Source organism: Onychostoma macrolepis, chromosome 15 (assembly GCF_012432095.1).
Source record: "Onychostoma macrolepis isolate SWU-2019 chromosome 15, ASM1243209v1, whole genome shotgun sequence".
Lineage (NCBI taxonomy): Eukaryota > Metazoa > Chordata > Actinopteri > Cypriniformes > Cyprinidae > Onychostoma > Onychostoma macrolepis.
In genome coordinates, this window is record NC_081169.1 from 24232685 (window position 1) to 24247466 (window position 14782).

Genomic DNA, 14782 nt, shown 5'->3' on the forward strand with positions numbered 1-14782 from the left:
GAGGGGAAACTCAAATGCGCTTGAGCGCAGAATAGGCTAACATGATAATTGCCTATATTAAAGGATGGTTTAGGTTATTATACAAATCAATTTAATATAAATGTGAGACTAGTTGACTACAAAAATCTTTAGTCGGGGGCATGCTTACTTGGCACAATTGAACCGATCCATTTTTAAAATAAAATGCTGACATTACCTGCGACTGCAAATCACGTCACGTTGTAGCCTATTGCATTGCAGTAGTTGAGTCAAATATTTTTATTTTATTTCATTTTGTATGGGGGTTTTATGGTAGTGCTTTGGTTTTTCTTGGGGGTGCTGGAGCACCTGCTAGCCCCTCCCTAGCGCCGCCCATGCGGTTCACACAAGGAGATGGTCCTCACTGCAGAACACAAGATCCAGGGGGTGGAGTTGGATCTAGATCCAACTCCTCCCACCTTACATAGACCTAAACCTACCCGTCTCCACCCACTGATCCATAAACCCACCCATCCCCACCCCTAAACCTACCCATCTCCACCCCTAAACCTACCAATCTCCACCCCCTGGATGTGGATCCAACTCCGCCCCCTGGATCTTTTGTTCTGCAGTGAGGGGCTACTGCACACAAGAGATCTGAACGATTCGCTGTGTCCGAATCACTCATTCACTATTCCGAGACAGCCAACAAAATTTCAAAAGCATGAGTGTGAACATTTACATAATAACATATATGAACGTAATGTATTAAAATAGACAGTTTTTAAAGTAAATACATTGAATGAAGGGGGATTTATTTATGATATTCCCTACCTTGAAATGAACGAATGAAAACGAGTGAACGAATCCGACATGATGTACCAAGCGCTGGAGAACGCTCTGTCGCAGTAACATGTCATCTCTTTTACGTACTTTATCTGCGTTATACTCACATATCACATAGGGAGGTACAGATTTCTCGCTGTGAAACTGCTCTTGTAAGTAAACAACACCTTTAATTATTATTGATTTTGTAGTAGAAATCATTTATTTCGCAAAACCACGCCCAAATGACACAAAATCGGAGTGACCGTTAGGCTATATTATTCTGACATAGGCCTATAGCTAATACATGTCCTGAGACTATAGACTGTATTTCAAGGTAATTTTTGGTTTGTTTGTTTGTTTGTAAAGATACAAAGAAAAACAAAACGCATGGGTTCTTTTTCCTGCAGTTTATTTGGGCAGTTGCTGCTGACTCCTGTGTTTAACCAAACACTGTAACAAACAGCACGTGAATATTTTGAATATTTTTGTTTTGAGACCATTCAACCAGCACCAAAATAATAATAACCTTATTTTGTAACTATGCTCATTTTGCCAGAGTTGTGGTTTAGCCTAATTAATTATTTAATAGTTTGATGATATATATCAATTGGAATAGCTATATTAATATATTTGCTTATTCAATAATAATAATAATAATAATACAATCTATTTAGTTAATCTTTATTTAATCTTGAAAATCTATATTCCATGCTGTGCATATGGAGGTAGACAGTATCCAACCATACATTGATAAATAACATTAATTGATATCAATCTAATCACATCGCATGTATATTGAGTCAAAGAAACCCCATTAAGATCATCTGTTCGGTAGACTCTGTTTGCTCCGGGACACACCTGTTTACTTTCCCCAGCAGTTTATTCATTCACAGGCGCTCATAACCAAGCACCCCCCCGTTGTTTAAGGACCAAACACCCCCAACTGCTATCACCCCCCTATAGTTTAAACCTTTAACCAATCGCAGGACCCGGGGGGCGTAGGCCAACGGCAGTCCCTGTGGACTGAGAATTACTTCATTCTCAAACTCGATGTTCCCCAGTGGGGAAAAAAGCGCCTGTTTTATTCATCAAGCCCAACCTCCAGTCAGTTGTAACTGCGACAGTCAGCGCGGATCGTATCCTCGTCTTGCCGCTGCATTACAAGAGAGTGAGGAGCGAACAGAGCAGTACGGAGGGAACTGTGCGCAAGAGGAGGCGTTTATGTGCGCTATAGAGCTTGTGGTGCTGAAACGCGCTCAGTTGCACCGGCGAGCGGAGCCCCGCTGATCAGGAGAAACGGAGATTTTTTTTTCTATCACCCATATACGGAGGATTTACTCCAAGTACTTGGATTGATTCAAGACCTGCGCATAGAAGCAACTTGATCTGAACAAAATTTTGTTGGGAAATATTAACTGAACCCGAGAACGATCGAGAGAAAGTTCTAAACTTTAAAGAGACAACCAGCATTGATGCTTAGACTGTGTTCAGATGGCAGTAGAGACTTCCAGCTCTCAGAGCTGAGGTTAACATAATCTGCTGTGTTTTTAATTTTTTACCCAATTCAAGAGGTGGGCGAGGACCAGCTTCCACATTCAGTCCAGCCGGAGCTTTCGTACGCACACTTTCAGTCTGGACTGCAGGACAAGTGTTGAAGACTCCGGAAAGATGTTGACGTTTTACATCGCATTGTGCCTTTTAGGAACAGGTAAGACGTTTTGTTTTAGTTCAGTAACTACTCTAATGATAGAATCGGATGTTTGTGTACTACTCAGCGCTGCGTCAACCTAACCATAACCCGATTAACGATCGTTCAGCGCGCTCCGATTTGAAGTTAACGCAGTGGTTTTTAGGTGTGTCATAATTGCATTTTGTGACATATGAGGTCCTAGTGAGACCTTGCCGATATAATGAGCGAGTGGCACTGCGCCAAATGCAAACAAGGCTAATTTGGAAATTAAACTTGTCCAATACAGGCGTGTACTCCAGCATAATGCAGCTGATGTTGATATACTGCTCACTGTACCCCTACAGAAAAGTACTGTGGCAGTGCCGAGGTACAGTGATGGTATCATATTGTAGCTACATAACACATAATACTGAAATGTATGTATTTGCATATTTCCGCAAGGTAATTAATGATGGCATGACATGTCCGAAACATGAGTGCCATAGTTTTTTTTTTTTTTTTGGTATTTGGTGCATTTATATTTGTGAACTCTAGTTATACATCCTTTTGTGTGGATGTGAAGAAATACTCTGGCACACAGAAAATTTGACCGCTTAAATATGGTGTGTTAAGTGTTGAATAGATATGCTTTGGGAACTTTTTGTTGTTGTTGTTTGATGCAATCGCGAGAGCATCAGTACATGGAACAAGTGGCTGCGTTTCTGACTAATCATGCATTATATGCATACTGGACTGGAGGCTAAAGCCTAATGTAGCCTACATGACAGACTTGAGGATGTTGTCCAGTGCACCATTTAGCGAGATCATCCAGACAGCAGACTTAGAAAGAGAAAAGTTGAATCAAGTGTGACCATGATAATGGCTATCAGCTAACACCCTTCCGAGGGTTTGGAAAAGTGTGTTAAAAGCCACGGAGGTCTACTGCATAAGAGATGTGCTGATCACAGTCTCTAAAACAGAAGAAACACCTCTTAATAATTTCACAGTCAACGCCATCAGGAAGGCACAATCTCCTCTCTCAAACAGAATAATTTAACAGCATTAAATAAATATAAATGGTGCCGGGCAGAGGTGCGACATTTCTCGATACAGTCTTGGGGGAGCCGGGAATGCGCGCGATCTGAAAGATTATGCTCGTCGCAGTGTTGATTTATTCATTATTTTGTACTTTATGTAGTAGTGGCCGCGGGCATCTCTCGCTATCCTGATATGTTGCGAGTATGAATGAGCTGGCTATCGCTTGCTGCACTCAGTGCGCTGCCTCTTTGTTTCTGACAGAGACTAGCGCTGCAGAGTAGGGTTGGGAGCGGGGAACTGTTTCCACTCTTTAAAAAGACCGAAATCGAATGGTTTTTATGGATTTAGAGGATTCCATTAAGGATTCTCGAACATGCTTTTTCACGCCGACGCGGACGGAACGCCGTACTATACACACTATACTGACAGTGTGATAAATACTGTCCGACTCCCGAACCAATGACTCTCATGAACATGTTCTTTTTAGTGACTCCTAAACTTAAACTGAGATCAATGTAGTCCGATTCCTAACAGAACGAGTCTTATGAACAGGTCCGTTTTAGTGACATACATCGCCAACAGTACAGCATGATTCCCGAACGAACGACTCGTATGAGTCGGCTCTTTTTTGTGAATGACAAACATTCAGCGTGACCGGTTGTTGTTTAATTTCAGAACAAATGACTCTTATGAGCAGGTTCTTTATAGTGAATCAAAATCAGTGCTAGCGGATACTGAATCAAGAACTGTTGTTGTGTTATGTTCAGACTTAGCTTCTGCAAATCAGTGTAAGTTGTAAATAAGTTGTAAAGATTTAGGGCAAGATGACGTCTGTCACACAAGTCATTAAAATACATGTATTTTTTATTACTATTTATATTTATGAGTTATTACATTTATTCTGTTAAAATCTGGAAGTATCTCATTATTTGGCAGTGCAATAAGATTAACATTTCCCTCCAAATTTTATTTCTAGATAGCATGTACTGTAAATGAGTTATTCTCATCACTACTGCAGAATGACATTGTGCAAAGTGAAATGTGTGTAAACTTGTTATTGCACAACATGCAATTTGAATTATTTTCAAACATGAAAACAAAGAAAACATGTCTCTATGAGGATTGTTTTCTACAGTGTTGCATTTAAAAGCTCGATTAGTACTCTTTGTATACTCCTAAGTAGTTGTCGGGCACCGTATTCAAATTTGCGCTGTTTATTTCACACCAAAGGCGGCGCTACATTTTGCATATTCTGTATGCTGTGAAAGGTCGATTCATTTGCGGAGTAGTACAGCATCTTCGTGCCTGGCCTATTTTTACAGTGCGTCTGTTGTTTCCACGCCTTTTAACAAATATTTTATTCATTGGGTGTATTATTAACGCCGGCTTTGATTCAGCTCTAGATAAAGGCTTCAAAATCCCCCGGCCCCCTCAGATCCAAAAGTGTTTCTTCTCCCAATTAACGGCATAACCGCAAGCGAGGCAAAGCGCTTTCGGTCGGCGCTCCAGTAAACGAATTAAAAACAAATGTTTATTGGCGGTTAAGCTGTGCTTTCTGTCTGTCTCTTTGATAAATGAGGCCGCCGTATTGACACGGATGGAGGCGGTAATTAAATTTAAATGTTGAATCTAAATGCCTAGCACCATCACAAACTTAGAGGGAAAATATAGGCGGAAATGTTAATAAAATGCCTGCCTGGTTCGCAAATAGGTTCTAAATTTGTAATAATCATAGCATCAAAGTAGAGTATGCTTCAGTTAAGCACAATAACAGAGGTTTATCTGAGGATATGTTATCAATGTTCCTTTATAACAGCTATTTGTTGACCATTGGCTTTTATGTGGACTTTCTAACGTATTTCAGGGGAACATATTTGTTGACTATTGAGCTTTTCATGTGGACTTTGTAACTCATTTAGGGGTAAAATATGACCCTGGCTGCACTCTAGATGTTTTTCTCATTATTAAGTGGGTGTGTAAGTAAGACAGAAGGAGGGGGGAGAGGGAAGAATAGGATGTAGCAGAGCAATTCTTTGACAGACTGGTGGCAGCTGCTTTGGGAGGAGCAGAGAGGCTCCCGGACGGCCTGAACCACTCATCTCACCTGACAACTATACAAGCAGCACGCCACACTCTGAAAAACCACCACCAGCTCACATCTCCCTCTCTGAATAATGGCTCATAGATAGATAGCACAGAGAGAGAGAGAGATTGTCCTGGTTCACATAAACACACATGCTTCCTTACACACTCACCCAGACATATACACACCCGAACGTAGGTGCAAACACACATCTCCTTTATCTCTTGGTCTCCCTCTTGTTTTTCTTCTCTGCCTGTCTTTCTCTCTCACTCTCTCACTCTCTCTCTCTCTCACACACACACATACACACACACACACAATTTCAGAGTGTCTGACAAGACGAAGGCTCAGAACTAGTAGCAAAGAGCAGGGTTTGAAGCAGAGAACATGACAGAGTCTTGAAGAGACCAGCCCCTAGTGCCAGATATTCATGTGCATGCCCTTACCAAAGCTCTGCCGCTTCTTTCTCCCAGCCATAATTTGCTTTCTCGGAATGTCCCTCAGTCTCCCAGTGGAATTCTGTTGCACTGTGCCATCGGTATTCCAAGTAATCTCCAGCACTGTGCTTTTTTTTTAAACCTTTGGCATGGGGTTGGCAAGTCCCATAAGGCAGCGTTCAAAGGAAGCGTGTTAAGATCATAAGACTTTCGCCTACTGCTTCCTTCCTCTCTAGTTCTTTTGCCTTGTAAAGAGCAAAAGAAATACATAACTGACTATCCCTTTGTGCATTTTTATTTAAATATTTGTATAATTTTGTATCCTAACACACACTTTCGTTCACGTATTACTTTCTTTTCTGCTTTGTAGTGTTGAGTATCAGTATCAGCAAGGTGGACGACTGAATAAATTGACTTACTGTGCATCAAGACATTAAATATAATAGTTGTGTAACATCCTGCCTTCTAAGATTTCTTCAAAAATCAGCACATATTATGCATTTTTGCATGTAAATATCCATTTGTTTTAACATATGATTCTGTCTCATTATAATTAATAATTACTATCATTAAGTACTTTCTTAGTTATGTCTAAGGCTGACTCAAATTTGTTCTAGACCATTAGGCATCATAATGGTGGTTGGGAAGCCTGTCTGAAACCAGTTTCTTTAGTTGGTGCCTTCAACTGCTGTCTGTTAAGTAATTGACTGACTGGGCAGCAAGGCTGCTGGCTTCGGTTTCAGACTCAGCCACACACATGTAAACACTCCAACAAACAGCTTTGCGGATCTGCAGACTTGATGACTTAGCTGGCTCCATTAGAGGGACAGATAGTTTGACCTGCACACGGGACCTCCCATTAGTGGTGAGGACTGCTGGGCGCTGAGATTGAGTGGGGTTGTATGGTGGTATTTCTGGCCATGTGGCTCTCTGGGTTTGTTTTAGGAGCTTTCTGTATTATGCATGAGCTGGATGTCTTAGGAGACCATATTGGGATTGAATTTATTTACTTATTTTTTTCAGTTTTTATGTATGCGTGTGTATTGTTAAGAGGCTTAATGTAAAGGTTTGTAATATGAGGTTGTGTGTCCACTGTAATGATCGGAAAAGAGGACCATAAAATGTTGGCATAATAATACAAATAATTAGTGTCATTATTTCTCTTTTCCTCTTACTTCACTTGCTTACTCTTTTCTCTGGAAGCCAATTTCTGATTCAATGTAAGATAAAGTTTAAAATAATAAATAGTCACTTTGTGACATACAAAGTCACAGTTATAAGAAATAAAGTGACAACTGAGGCAGAAATGGGCTTCCATGTTTCACCTGTTTTTCCTTATTGAAAAGGAGTAGAAAAGTTGGAAGCGAGCAAGTTCAGTGATGAGTGTGTGTGCGTTTGAGATCGAGAGAGTAAGTGTGTGACACACACGATTCACAATAGCGCCGATGCAGCAGAATCTGTCTGGTGCAGGAAGACTGCTGCATTATTTAGGAGATGCTCGTATGGCATAGATATGGATGAGTTTTGGCCTGCTTTGATTCGCTTGCACTCTGCAGACCGGAGCGAGATGGACTGGCTGCGAGCGGTTGAGTGCTCTGGGCTCTTTTACAGGGAGAGGTTGGCGCTCGGAGACAAATTCAACATAAAGGTCAGTTTTGTTTACAGCAGAGAGCAAATCGCAAGATTTTCTCCCCAGACAACATTCTAGCGTACAAATTTTATATGTGTTGCTGGAACGGATGTTGAGAATGACATTCAAGTTTGTGAATAGGACTAAGGGGATCAGGATAATGCTATGCCTTCTCTGTACAGTAAAAAAAAGGAAAACCCTCATTGCAAGTTAACTTTTCTAATACTTCCTGTGGAGAAAATGCCACAAATCCTTGTTTTCCATATTTCCTGCGGCCTCATTTGCCCGTCATAACGTTCAAACCGTGCTCCTGATGACACATACAGCTGTTAGGTTAGGGGGGTCTTGAAACAATGGCTCTCTCTGTTTTCTCCCCAAGACATGTTACACACAGCCGTATTGTCTAATTATCTTTCACAGACATAAGACAGAGACCCTGGGGTCTCACCCACGTTTTCCGCAGTTTTCCACCCCCCCCAACAGACAGGCAAATATTGAGGAGAATTAGTGGAATAGAGAAAGCAAATGAGAAGATTTTGGAGGGAAAGGCTGTAATCAGCTTGCCCATGCAGGAGCACACAGATAAAGAACTTGGCATTGTGTTCAGGGGGGCTTTTGTTATCAGCTGTCAGTGTCTCCAGCTCGCATGCCTAATGGCAGAGCCCAGAGGAGAGGTGGCCAGTTGTTTCTCACTCTGGGACAAGGCCATCTCCTCCATCTCCATTGTTTTTTCAGCCCCTCTCTTCCTCTCGCCTCGTCTCCGTCCACCCACATCCTCACCTCATTTTCCTTGGGCGGAAAGATGAGCGAGTGGACAAAGAGGAATTGTGCTGACTTCTTCCTCTGGAGGAGAAAATGAAAAAGAGGGCAATGATGTCATCGGAGGTCTTCAGTTACATTAAAACGGACAGTTTGTTTTCCAAGGCTGAGAGTGACTCTTAGAGCTGAATTTTATCTTCTGCATCCACATCCCTTGGGATTCCTGTCAACAATGTTGCTGTTTTTTAGGGGAGTGTGTTTATTCTGATGATGAGATACAGTAGGCAGTAGGGTCAGATAATCACAGATATTTGCATACAGTGGGAAAAAAAAGAGGGTGTTTACTGCTGACGTTACTCCCTGATCACAAAGGGGTGAGGCTCAGCAGCCTGAGTTAATTTGGAGAAAATCATTAAAACAATGCCTAAGGAAAGAGACACAATTTCAAACACTCATTTCCTATTTTTAGAAGCACTTTGCTTGCATTTTTTTTCTCCCAAAATGCGAAAAGTGTCACTTTTTACTGGGGGAAATGTATCACAATTTGGTACGAACAGGAGCAAGGAAGTGTTTTGACACATGCCTGTGTAGAATGAACTGGGATTTGGTAGAGCGCACATCGGCTCCTATTTTACTATCACCTCCAGTCCTCCAAGACAAAATTTCATATCTCCTGCTGTGACACAGAAAGCAACAGTAAATTGAAATTTATCTTCCATGTTGCTGCAATATCTGGGCTCATATTATCCTCTCGGGCCGAGATCCCTAAACCCGGTCTTAAAGATGGCCCTGATAAGCGAGGATGTTTTCTGCAGTGGAAAAAAATACAATTCTGCTATGAAAACTGTTCATTAATTTTATCTGTCTGTTTATTTATTGAATATTAGATTTTTTTTGTGTTTACGTTTGGGGAAAAATGCTGTACTGCAAATCATTGAGCAAGATTTGACATTATGTTCCTCTATTATCTGTTGTGGGGTTTGTTGTACTTATGGATTCATGCATACATTCATTGATGAGTCATAGATGTTCAGATGGACCGACAGCTAGAAGTAATTGATTGTTTCTCTCTCACACACACACACACACACAGTTGAAGGGTGTGCCAAAGGGGCAGCTGAGATGAGTGTCTCGTGGTTAAAGCTGCATGCCCTTTGTAGGGTGATTAGTCAAAGCCTGACTGCTTAATTAACGATTACTCCATCACAGAAGACATTGTGTGCCTGAGAGAGACAGAAAAGCTCTCAAGAAAGCCACAGTCTGATTGTAATATTGTGTGCGATGCTTTAGGATCAAACTTTGCCCCTGATATTCAGTTTAAAGCATTTCATGTGATCTGGTACAGTGGTGTCAAAGTCATTTTAGGTTTTGACACAATGTCACATTATGCAGGCCAGTTTTTATTTGTTAAACATTTTTTAGATGTGTGCAGTAAAGCTTTTCTGTTAGTTTATCTGTCCTGTTTTATCTACAAACAGGATATTATGGAGTATTTCATACTGATATAGTAATATAGTCTTTGACTTCCATGCACTAGTAGGACACTGATTTCAGTTCCGCTAACGCTGTCTAGATTCTGTATCAGCATAGGATCTTACACCTGCTTCCATTATGAGATAGCATCATATTAAACGACAGATCTCAGCTCAGCACAGAACCTACTTGAGCCTTTGGCATAAAGATTGTCATGCAGACAGGAAGACCCTCATTATCAGCTATTTGTGAACTCATTCTCTCACTCTCTCTCTCTTTCTCTCTGTCTTTCTCTGTCTCGTTCTCTGTCGCACACACACTCACATCCCTTAACCAAATAGTTCTTCTTCTCTGGAAACCCCAGTGGAATGTGCGCGCAAATATTGTGATTGTGAGCTCAACCGTTAACCATAATACTCCACACCGGAGAGAAGACCTCACTCAACCTCCCCCACCACACCAGGGTTGAAAGGCATCTCTGTTTAGTTTTCAGACAGCTGGGCAAGAAATTGAGAAAAGCATGTATGTCTTTCCTTTTCTCTCCCCACAGTCTTTCTTGTTCTTGATTGCTGGGATATTACGGCATGGCTTTGAACGCCACAGTGGGAGGTCGAGGGAGAAGCTGGCCAATTTGCTATCAAGTGAGGGGTGTCAGTCAAGGCGCGTCAAACAAGCTTTCCGCCGTCACTCATGTGTCCAAACATGGTAATTTTATCGAGCGATCCAAAGTTATCTGAAACAAGCCAGTGCCTTTGGAAAATAGAAGGGGCGATCAAATGATTTAGAAAGTAGAAAGGATGGCAGCAAAGAAAGCGAGAGAACCATTAAGCCAAGGTGTGGAAGGCTCAGTAGTCCATGCGGCTTGACAAAGTGGTGTGCCAAGGCAGAAAGGGAAGAGAGGAAAAGAGGGGGGTCAAACAGATTAACTTCCAGCATCTTAGCTCTGAAGGTAATGGATACGTTTGTACTGGTGTGAAGGAACCCCTTCATCTGTTCTCCCAGTTTAAAAGTAGGAAACACAGTAACAAAGACATACCAGATGAAAAGTGACTGTCTGACACAGGAGACCGGATAGGGCATTTGGAGACACCTGGGGGCAATGATGAAGCCGTAACAAAGCAGACAAGCTTTGAATGCACAGGTTGGCCGGAGCTGGGTGGATGAAAGGGAAAGCGGGGTGGGGGGTGTGGGGGCTGTAGTAGTGTTGATGGGTTGAATTTGATACACAGCCTCTTTCAGACGATGAGGTAATGTCAGGCAGTGCCCCTGGACCTTCCTGATTGATGCATTCCAGCCGCTCTACTGCTGTGGGAGGGCTGTAACGGATTACAGCACCAAACCCTGCACAGAGAAAGACAGAGAAACCTCTAATGGTCTGTGACTATTGTCTGGGCAAGGCGTCCAAACCCTGCAGTTCTCTGTGGAGTTGAAGAGGAAGTTCACACACACACACACACACACACACACACAGGGACAGGTACACGATACACACTGAAAAGAGCTTCCTCAGCGTTGTTGCACAGGATATTGGCTGTTTACTTTTGAAATTCTCTCCCTGGTTCTGGCTTGCTGTAAACACTGGTGTGGGGTGCTTGTCAGTCACAGATAAGGACAGAGATAAATAGGAGAGGGAGGGAGTGAGATCGAAGACAAAGAGAACAAGAAACAAAGAGAGACAAAAGGAAAGAGAAGTTGCTTGCTAAACATAATGTCTCTTGGAGTGAATAATGAGTTTGTATGGACAGATGAAGTCTAAAAAAGTGATCCGATGCTTACATTAGCTGAGCTTTTTAGAACTTTACCAAGCCGCCTCACAAAGTGACACTTTTTATGCGGCTGCATGCATAAATATGCCTATTATGCAGATTAGAATGGAATAGGCTCCACAGTCCCACAATACTTCACTCTACTCGGCTGAAAAGATCTGCTTAGGCTAGCATGAGTTTCTGTGATGGTGGTATATATAGCCATGCTGTTCACCAGCAACATTTGGCTAGTGGTACTGATAGACCAACGTGATCTAAAATATATCACGCTAAGCAGCTTTACTAGCGAGGTATCCATTATGCAGTGTGATCTAGAGCATTATTTGTACCCTGTGTTGCCATCCTTTTTTTTTTTTTTTAGAGAAAAACATTTCCTTGCCATCCTTATTTTGTGTTACTTGTATAAAGGAAAAAGCATAATAGGACAAATAAATAAGAAAAGCCATCAAGCAGGCAAGGAAGTGTGGGCTGGCTCATGTGTGGAGGATAGAATGAGAAAACAGGAATAAAAGGTCTGATGCTAATGCAAACTGCTTGGTACTTTACCCCAAGCCACTTGTTTTTGCTTTCTTCTCAAATGGATTGTGTATGTTACCGAGGTGTGACAAAAACAGCCTCACCAGTATGCTGAGAAAAAGATGCATTGGTATTGGAGGACACAGCGGGTCTTCCAGCTTCGGGCTCCAGGCTGGCTTTGTACGCAGCAGGCTGCTTGGTTTCAAGCGTTCCCAAACAGGGCCACCTCAGAGCAGGTGAAAGAATAAGGAGCGTGTTCCTGCTTGGAACCGCACTTCTCTGGGTTCTTCTTCGAGATATTCTCCTGCCTGAAGATATGGGTTCAGCTTTCTCTATGAACTGCATCCCACTGCGAGGAGATTTAGTGATGATTTATGAAGGCCTCTAGAAAATGGCACAAATGTGAAAGGTTGTTATATGATACTGACATCTCATTTCCAAAGTCAATGTTTTGCTGAGTTTTGGTGGAGCTGCAGCTTTGAGAAAGCTTGTGTAGATATGAAGGGATTTCACAGGCAGAGGAATTTGTGGGAGCTTTTTTAAGGGAGTATTTCCTTTTCAGCTTTGTACTGCTAGCATGGCCAAATAAAGCAAAAAAATAAATAAAATGTTTTTCCGCGTCCGGTGTAGACACGGTGTAAGTCCAGCCTTGAAAACATACTGACCAATTATACCTAAGTAAGGTATATAATATTTGAACTCAATATTACAGAAAATCATTAAATGTTCTGGCTGGGTCACTTATAGATCCACAAGATATCCAGAAAGTATATGGTACCATAGAACCACAGAAAAAAAGGGTAGTTTGTCTGTTTCCAATTTTTAAAATGTAAATTAATGTTACAAACTTACAGTCTTTCTTTTAACACTATTTTACATATTGATTCAGGTCATTGTAGTACAATAGTAACTTGAGAGTTCACAGTACAGCAGTAAATGTGCTGTTCACTTACACTGATGTTATCAGTTGTAATCATGATCAAATGAGGGTTTTCCTTTAAGCTGATTGTAAGAAGTATTTGCCTCAATTCTGATTGTCTAGGTTTTTCTTTGTAATTTGAGCTTCTTTAAAGAAAAATGGCAGGAAAAAAATGCAATGTTATAGTTCCTAAAATCCGTTAATCAAGTACAATTTTTTATTTATCACTTTATGAGCACGTATTACTGCAAATCCACAAATTCACAGAATTTTCCAGTTTGTTCCTATGTGATGTTCTACAAAGTTTGTGCAAGTTAGCAGCAGTAATCAAGATGGCCAGAGTTTAACGAAGGGTCAGTTAGATTTGGGAATTTTAACTATTTAAGTCTTGACAGTTGTATTCTGAATAATGTGGACATTTATTAAGTGTAGAAACTGGTGCAGGGGTGTGTCTGATGTCTTCACTTTTTCACTCAGCTTGTTGAGAGGAGGTGATGGATAGGCTTCTAATGGACCCCCTCAATCACAAGCTACTTAAGCAGGCTGATCAGTAACAGAGAGCAAAGAGGCCAACCCAAGCCCCCTTTCAACAGAGCCACAGGGAGGTTCAGTGATCATCCATGCTAGTGATTAGCCCTGTAACAGTCCTTACGCTGCAAGCTTTCGCTCGTTTACCAGGCATCTGAGAAATCTATGGTCCAAACTCACCATGAAAGAGTCTTGAATTGTCAGCCAGAACCTTAAAAGGCTCTGTTAAAGCTGAGTCTTTTGTCCCAGTGTGATGCGGTAGCTTGGTGCGAAACCTCTTTTGTTTTGCTAATGTTATTAATGGGCTCACTTAAGTGTAAAAGCAAAGCAGATTTAACTCGGTAGGGAAAAAAGAGAGGGTGTTTTTTCTTTTTATATTCAATTTATATTGCACAAAGGTGTTTGTACTGTGGGCATGTCAGTGCGAAGGTGTGAAGTGTACTTATTTGTCGGTGGAAGCTTCCTGAGAGTGTTGCCATCACTGATTTTTATAAAACACCAGAGTTTAAAGTGGGACAAACTCATTAGCCATGTTCCTTAGAGCCAAGCAAATAATTCACAAATATGAAGGTGGGGTCTCTATCCTCTCAAAAAACCTCTCCAGCTCTCCCTTTTGTCTCCGTCTCTCCCTGTGATTCAGTGTATCCAGTTAACAAGTGCCAGCTTCATCGAATACCCATAACACAAGTCAGTGTGTGTGTTTTCACACCAATTAACAGCTCTCTTTTGGTGCCTGCTGAGGTGATGATGGCCTGTCTCTGGCCAGGCACATGGTGTTTGTGTGTATTTGGATTTTTTTTTAGAGGCACTGAGAGAAAGCTTTTTCTATGTTCATTAGTTAGCAGTATAATTAGTAGTTGTAGAACCTTGTTGGTCTGATAGAGAGGGAGCCAACAGGTGCAATGAATGTCTCTACAGTTCTCTCAGTCTTCGCAAATCTACCATTGGCTGACTTGCTCTCTGTCAAATTAACGGCCTACTTTGTGCCGTTCACAATCTGCCCCTTAAGAGGTAAAAACTCCTCCATTGGCCACGAGTTGAGTGGTCATTAATATCAGGCTGGTCCTCATTGGCACAAATGGCAATGCTGGAGAAAAATGATTCTGCCCAGCCTTCTTCCTTTCTTTCCCTCTCTGCCTCACGCTATCTTTCTTTTGGCTCTCGGAGCCAAACCAGCA

At 41.6% G+C, this 14782-nt stretch overlaps 1 protein-coding gene across 1 annotated transcript in view; it reads left to right on the forward strand.

The window, feature by feature from the left end:
• Window positions 1-1832: 1832 nt before the first annotated feature.
• Window positions 1833-14782, forward strand: part of kirrel3l (kirre like nephrin family adhesion molecule 3, like) — a 41827-nt gene continuing 28877 nt past the window's right edge. Inside the window, exon 1 of the mRNA XM_058745572.1 lies at window positions 1833-2494. Within this exon, the coding sequence (XP_058601555.1) occupies window positions 2455-2494 (40 nt within the window). The 5' untranslated portion in view covers window positions 1833-2454. The remainder of the gene's footprint in view (window positions 2495-14782) is intronic.